The 8,022-nt window shown below is 43.2% G+C and overlaps 1 protein-coding gene across 1 annotated transcript in view; it reads right to left on the bottom strand.

The window, feature by feature from the left end:
* Positions 1 to 8,022, bottom strand: part of PPM1H (protein phosphatase, Mg2+/Mn2+ dependent, 1H) — a 295,323-nt gene extending 287,301 nt beyond the window's left edge. Inside the window, exon 1 of the mRNA XM_011925963.1 lies at positions 7,712 to 8,022. Coding sequence (XP_011781353.1) covers positions 7,712 to 7,962 — 251 coding nt within the window. The 5' untranslated portion in view covers positions 7,963 to 8,022. The remainder of the gene's footprint in view (positions 1 to 7,711) is intronic.

The following is an 8,022-nucleotide window of genomic DNA, read 5'->3' as shown; positions in this document are numbered from 1 at the left end:
CCAGCCTGACCAACATGGAGAAACCCCATCTCTACTAAAAATACAAAATTAGCTGGGCATGGTGGCGCATGCCTGTAATCCCAGCTACTCAGGAGGCGGAGGCAGGAATGGCTTGAACCCAGGAGGCAGAGGTTGCAGTGAGCCAGTGAGCCAAGATCACGCCGTTGCACTCCAGCCTGGGGGACAGAGCAAGACTCTGTCTCAAAAAAAAAAAAAAAGATATTTACATGGCTAATAAATATCTGTGACATATAAGTACATACATCTGTTTATTCATCTTCTTCAATAATCAAACACAGATTACAATGAAATATGTTTCATCTATCAGATCATTGGCAAATATTAAAGGCTTAATACTAAAGTGGTAGATACTGCTGGCTGCAGTGTGAGTTGATACAATGAATCTGATATGTATTACAGTTGTGAATGTGCGTAGCTTCTAACCAAGCTTTCCATGTCTAGAAATTAATCATAAGGAAACAACTGGATGAGCTGAAAAAAACACATGAAGATATTCACTAAAAGCCTAAAAGTAAATCTAAATGTTCAATGGGAGATTCATGAATGAGAAGCCCTTCAGTGGAATATTAGGCAGTTGACATAATAAGAATATATGTTGGAGGCTGGGTGTGGTAGCTCACACCTGTCATCCTGCAGTTTGGGAGGCTGAGGCAGGTGGATCACCTGAGGTCAGGAGTTTGAGACCAGTGTGGCCAACACGATGAAACCCCATCTCTACTAAAAATACAAAAAATTACCTGGGTGTGGTCATGGGCACCTGTAATCCCAGCTTCTCGGGAGGCTGAGGCAGGAGAATCACTTGAACCCAGGAGGCGGAGGTTGCAGTAAGCCGAGATCACACCACTGCACTCCAGCCTGGGCAACAAGAGTGAAACTCCATCTCAAAAAAAAGAAAAGAAGAGAAAAAAGAATATATGTTGGAGAGGGGTCCATTGTATATTCTTAAGTGAAGGAGACATGTTAAAAGACATGTAAACATATGATCAGCTTTTATTTTTTAAAAAACATCTATATAAGAAATCAGAGAGACCTAATCTAAAATATAAACAGTGGCTAATGAATTATCAAACATTTTTCACTCTGTTTTTCATACCTTTTACTGGTCTATATTATCTGAATTCCCTATAATGAGTACCTTATGGTTAAAAATGTTTTAAGTATTTCATTAGACACAGTGAAAACCCACCAAAGGTAGGAGTTTCACAGAACTGGATATGAATCCAAGATCTGCCACTTAAAAAGCTTTGTTACTTTGAACAAATTACTTACCTACATTGCATTCATCTCATTAAATCCTTACACGTAAAGTGCTTAGTACAGAACCTACACACAGGACTAGCTCAACAAATGACTATCGCATTTAGCAATTTTCAATGCCTCTAATAAAGTACAAACAGGGATGATCCCATCACTATGTGGTATATGGGAGATGGGCCAAACAAATCAAATGCTATACCATTCTTAAGCTAATAATTTGCAAAGTATCTACTGTAGTACCAAACTGGAAAGCTAGTGAAAACCACTTATCTGAAAAATCAGCATGGGAAAGGCTCCTCAACTCTTTGCCATAACATTATGTTGTATAATTAGGTTCAATCCTGCTTCTTTTGCACCATAATTAAGGGCATCTGCTCTCCTTACATGGTCAGTAGGAAACACAGTCAATTACGGAAAGTCACAGAAGTAATGCAGATAAATCAGAATGAAAATCATGGTTAAATAACTGCAGTACCATCTACTCTCTTCCTGTTCTCCCCCATCTGCAAGGATGACAAAGATTCTCTCTTCCACCAAACTTTAGTCAGGCCTCTCTTCCCTACTAGGCCACAACATTGGCCCCAGTCCTGTTCCTAAAGCAAGAATCCTGTTAAGTCAGGTTAGCAAGAATCCCCCAAACTTGATATCTGCTCAAGTTCCTCATTTCCCACCTTTGATGTATAAGTCTTTGGTCTGCTTTCAGCAAGAATCCTGCTAGGTCAGTTTAGTTTGGTTTAATGTCCCTGCTGAGTAACTTTCCATTCCACTGACCCCTCACACTCTGTTCTTTGCCTACAAGTACCAGCTGTCAATGCTGTATTGAGCTGGGTTGTTTTCCTATATTGTAACAGACTTGAGTGTAGTCTTCCCTAGCACTGTAACAAGTGTCAGAATAATTTTTTTTCTCTAACAGCAGGTAAGGTCTTGGGCCTTCAGGTACAAAGCTAATCACAAGCTGGTTGGAAAAAACAAGTTTGCTTCCCTAATGTGACTTAAAGGCTCCAAATACTGAGATTCAAAATTACCCAGAAGCATTAAGACATTAAAATCAAAACAAAACCCCTGGTGCTGGTCCCTTTGAACTTTAATGGTCAATTTCATTTTAATTTAATTTCAAAGGAAGTACAAAAGGGGGAAGGTTATGCTATAACATTTTCTTGAGGATTATGACTATGTCTCATTATATTATGAACCCAGCATGGGACCAGTGCTGGACACACAGTAGGACTGCAATGATTTCATCAATTGACAGAAATAATGGAAGCAGATGAATGATTATTTCCTGAAAAATGATAGCATAAATTCAAGGGGGCAAGCTAATTAATCCTCCCTTTAAATTAGGCAAATCACAGAGCTATAAATGCACCAGAGTTTATTTCTACCAAACACTGAGAATTAAAAATAACTTTCTTGAACATTAATGTATTTTTAGAAAACAATTCCAGTATGCAGTTTTAAATTTTCAACTAGTACTGCCGTAACCTTGATTAAAAGCACTGGATAGTGGGCGCATATCAGAGATGTGGATGTCTACCTAAGCTGGGACTGAAACATATAGTAAACACCCCCCTGCATGGTTAAACTCTTTGCCTGAAGCATCACCAGTCCTTGAAAGAAGCTGATGCATTTCCCAAAGAAAAGAGACATCCCCAGGAGCTCCACCTAAGGGGGATGATTTCTTTATAAATGTTATATCTGAAATATGAAGAAACGCTTAGCTGTCTGCTCTAAAATAGGAAATTAATACCTTTTGCAAGTCACCAGAAAGGTAGCTGAAATAGCTCAGGCTACTCTGGACTTCTAACTCATCTGCAAATACCCTCACCCACTTCTTTTTATCCTTACACAAGAGTAGAGAACCTCAAGTTTCTTCAGTTGCAAAAGTCAAACAGGAAGTTTCCAAGCAGGAGTTCTGCAAAGAGGTATCAGTAAGAGGGGCAGGTATGCCAGGAAAGGTTAGAAGGGAAAAAGAAAGGCCAGGGGATTTCTGACCTTCGGGACAAGAAAGAAATAGTGGACTTTGTGTCATCACCACCACCCAGCCAACTAATACCATTTATTGGTAATAAGCAATTAGTGCCAATGACCCGAGGAGACAGACAGCCTGCAGAGTCCAAAACAAATCCAAATACTTGTAGGCTGTTGGCTGGATTTAAATAAGGTTATTTCATCAAAAATTTCGTAATTTTCAACTCTGTGAGACATACACTTGTATGATATACATTTAACAGATGCTCTCAAAGTGGCTTTTTGTTTGTACTTATGTCCAGGGGTACTTTCATAAGAAATAGGAAAAAAATAATAATTATAGTTATAGCTATAACCTAAGTAAAACTAGCTATACTTATGTATTCTTTCTATACAAGTAAAGAAACGTATGACTGATAAAAACCTGAATATGATGCATTAACATACAGAATACTCTTGCTCAAAACCACAGCACATTCTTTGGTATTCCTTACGGCTGTAGTTTCAGGCACAAATTCCATGTCTGCTGGCATCTCTCAAACCAACTGTTCATCAACAGGATAAAAACTGGGCAAACAGGTAAAAAAAGAAAAAAAGCCAAAATGAGTTCCTAACCCATTACAAAAATGAACCAACCTCCACTTGGGTGGTATTTAAGAGAAAGGAAGTAGCTGCCCCATGGTCTCTGGGTCAGACTGTTGCTCCCCAAGGGCTTTATCAAATGAGCAGACCAAACAGGCTCAGTCACTGATTTCAAAGCCAAACTTAAAACTTGCTAATGCATGTTTTTAGAAAGATTTTAGCTTAGTGGATGTTATCTATAACTACAATGCTTTACAGAGCTTTACAACCTTGCAAATACCTCTTTGCCAAGTGGCTAACTTTTCAGCTATAATGGGAAGCTTTTCAAGATCTGGGAAATTCCATCTAGGACAATGCCAATGAATACTGAAATGAACAAGCATCTTCAGTTTCTGCAACCTCAAATCTAGCAGGGATTGCTTACGGCTAATTCTCTAGTTCTATAACCTATAGAGTCTCTCTTCTTGAAAGGGATTAACAGTAAGTGGCAAAAGATTAGACCATTTCTTCTTAATTTTTCTACCATCTCAAAGGGTCAGTCATCAACATTAACTCATTGACCAAAAGATGTCAATTTTTCCTCCCAAAGAAGGCTTGGAACGTGACTCACCTTCTAGAGAGATAAACAGATCACTTCTGATTCAGGATTACCTCCTTAGTGCAGTTCTTATCACCACAATTTGAGCAATATTCCTACCTATTCAACCCCTCTCGGGTACCTTCTAGAACAAAGAGAAGACAATTTTCTTCTGCCAGTAAATCCTGTAGGAAAGGGTAGCATTACTGGTGGCAGCTTCTAATCACAGCCACAGTCCCTACTTGTCTTTCTCCTTTCTTCCCTATTTCAGCCATTTTGATCATTCAGGATGCATTTTTGCAGGAAGATAAACAGTTCAAGATATAAGGAAGTGGTGCAGTATAACATCTGACAGGGATAAAGGTGAGGAGAGATGGTCAAGACTTTAGTGGCTATTCCTGGGTACAGATGAATACATCATAATTTAATCCACTGTAGAGAATGAGTTTGGTGTTGTGAGCTCTGGAGTCAGACTGCCTGGGTTCACACAAAGGCTTGACCCTGGGCAAGTTGCTTAATCACTCAGTGCCTCTGTATTCTCAACTATAATATGGAAATGATAGTGCCTACTTCATTGGGCTTTTGTGAACATCAGATAATATAAAAGAGTATTAGCACTAAAGAGTAAGCATTAACTATGTTAGCTATTACTAATAGTATATATTTAAGAAGAATGAGGTAATTCTGTGTTTACTTGTGAATACTGTCAATGACACAGTGTTTTGTGAAAATGCTACAGACTAATATGCTTACTTAGTATGAGTCTATTTTGAGGAAAAAAACCCAAAAAAACCATATGATATGTATTTATGAGGGCATCCAAAGAAGTCTGAAAGTCAAATATCACCCAAACACTGAACCCTCATTACTCCTAGGGAGTAAGCCAGGGCTGGGGAAGAGGGTTTTTTTTTTTTTTTTTTTTAATGGGTCTTTGCTTGAATTATCCCACATGTATTGCTTTTGCCGCTAACTTTAAAATTTGTAACATTTTACAGTGGCCTTCCTAGCCTTCAAGTTGAATATCTCTCATGATTTATTCTAGGAAAAAGATAAACTCTTTAGGAATAAGGAAATGGAGGTCCAGAGAGGATGGGGGGAGCCCTTTAAGCACTCTCTCCTGCGTGTCTCATTGCATCCTGTGCCTACCATAGACATGCAAACATTCTGCAATTCGTTCTTTCCTTTCCCTCATGCTTATCTGAGGCTTTCCGTTTACTGTCCAAACGGCATCCACCTTCAGTGTTTCAGTATCTTCTTTCCTATCTCTCACAACTTTCTCACCATTGCCTGTTTTTCCTTCCCTCCTTGACAGGCGCCCTCACCCTGGGAAACTCACTGGAGTGGGGACAGATCTCGGGCGTTTGGCAGGCACAAAGACCCCCACCTACACAATTACAGGAGGGGGTATACCTCCAAGTTGCTTTCTGTCTCGTAAAGGGTCCAAATGGGCTTTTTATTTTTATTTTTATTTTTGAGACCGGGTTTCGCTCTTGTTGCCCAGGCTGGAGTGCAATGACGTGATCTTGGCTCACTGCCATCTCTGCCTCCGGCGTTCAAGCGATTCTCCCGTCTCAGCCTCCCGAGTAGCTGGGATTACGGGCATGCGCCACCACGCCCAACTAATTTTTGTAGTTTAAGTAGAGACAGGGTTTCTCCGTTATTCAAGCTGGTCTCGAACTCCCGGCCTCAGGTGATCCGCCCGCCTCAGCCTCTCAAAGTGCTGGGATTACAGGAGTGAACCACTACGCCCGGCCCAAATGGGCTTTTAAATAACGTTTTTATTTCTGTTAAGAAACAGTGTTTGGTATGTTTGGCAGGCACTTTTTTCTCCTTTAGGTCTTTCCTTACACAGGTGTTTATTTTTGCTTTGGCTTTCTCTTGGAAGTTACAATGCTATTTTGTACCTTCGCCACCCACAACGTTCTCTTCCATGCTCATCTTTTATGAAGTGTTAATTTTTACTGTCTGAGCTCCCATCAAGCGCATTTCTGCCTCCTCACTTTCACACTCCAATCGTCTAGCCCCATTTATACGTTTTCCATTTCAGCCCATGGAGAAACGCGTTTATAGGATGATGAGAGAAGGAAAGGAGAATCAGAGATAATAAGCAGAGTAGATTCCAAGCAGTCTCTCCCACCGGAATCCTCAGCGTCGGGAACCAAGCCTGCTCCGGGGTATCCGGGCCACCAGAACAGGGTCAGCATCAAGGCGCCCAGGCGTTGGAAGAGCTGATTGGTTCCCGGACGAACCAATCAACCAGCGAGGCCGTGCACGGATAGAGGTGGGTCAAAATTACCGAGGGGATGGGGTTAAAGGAAAAGGCGCAGGTGTGCCAGGCACCAGGTTTTACGTGCACTTTTGCACCCCCTGGTTCATTAATAACCCCGAATTCTATTCTAAATGTGTCCTAGTTTTCCCGTTTCCTACAACTGAGGTAGTAGACAGAAGGGAAAACGTTACTTATCTTACCATTCATAAGATGGTTATTAATAGTTAATGGAAAAGTGGCCATGGAGCTGGGGGAAGGGCAATAAAATCCTCCACCTCTCCTTTCCCGGTTCCACTCCGGATCGTCAACCTGACTCAGTCGGTTCCTGAAATAGCTGATCAGTCAAACGCAAGCTTAATCACCAAAGCGGATTACCAAAATGTTATATTAGACAGTTGGAATAAGTTTCCCCCTCCCCAAGGGCTGAGGGAAATAGTACTGGCATTTACCGAACGCGCAGCATTTTACTACCTGCTAAAGGAGAAGCGAAGGAACTCGCGAGCTGAAAGTGAGAAACTGAGACCTGAAATGTACAACCACGCACTCAGACACGGCCACCTCCCGGAATCGGACACAAGCTCCCAGGCGCAGTGACATCTCCTCCAAGCCTCCACCCCACAAACTCTGCATCACGCGGGGACGCCAACTATATTTTGGGAGGGTGGGGGTACAGATAGCAGATTTTCCTCATGTGTTTCAAACTTCAGCAGAGCTTTTCTGCCCTTTTTTTCCCCCAAGTGACAGAGACCTCGGATTCACAGACCTGTCTCACCTTAGCTTTCCCACGGTCCAGCGCTACCACCCACCCCTCCACCACCCATACCGGGGCTGGAGACGCCGCGTCCTTGGGTTGGGGGAAGAGGGAGTGGGGAGAAGAGGGAAATGGCCAGTGTAAGTAAAGAGCTCCCCGCCGAGGCCTGGACGCCGGCAGCTAGTGGAGAGCCCTGAGGCCGAGAAGCAGGGAGAGAAGAGGGCTGGAACCGTGCGGGGAAGGGCCGCGAGGAGAGCAGGGGCGCCGCCGGTGTCGCTGCACTCACTCTGCGTAGCCAGTGGCCCAGGGCAGCCGCCGAGTCTCCTTGAGGATGAGGATGGGGCGGGCGATGTGATCGGCGCTGCACTCCACCTCGTCCTGAGACAGCCCCAGGAACTCTGGCCGCCCGTAGGGGAAACGCAGGGGCAGGTCCGAGCCTCCGCAGCCGCCGCCGCCGCCGCCGTGCTCGGAACCTGAGCTGCCAGCCATGATGCCGCCCATGAAATTGGCCACGGCAGATTTCACTCGAGTGAGCATATTACTCCGGCGCCCGACTGCAGCGGTGCGAGCAGGAGGCGGCGGGGGCCGGGCGAGGCG

This window comes from Colobus angolensis, unplaced genomic scaffold, assembly GCF_000951035.1.
Source record: "Colobus angolensis palliatus isolate OR3802 unplaced genomic scaffold, Cang.pa_1.0 Scaffold67, whole genome shotgun sequence".
Classification (NCBI taxonomy): Eukaryota; Metazoa; Chordata; class Mammalia; order Primates; family Cercopithecidae; genus Colobus; species Colobus angolensis.
Note: the sequence above shows the minus strand (reverse complement) of the source record. Positions and strands in the feature narration are given on the sequence as shown.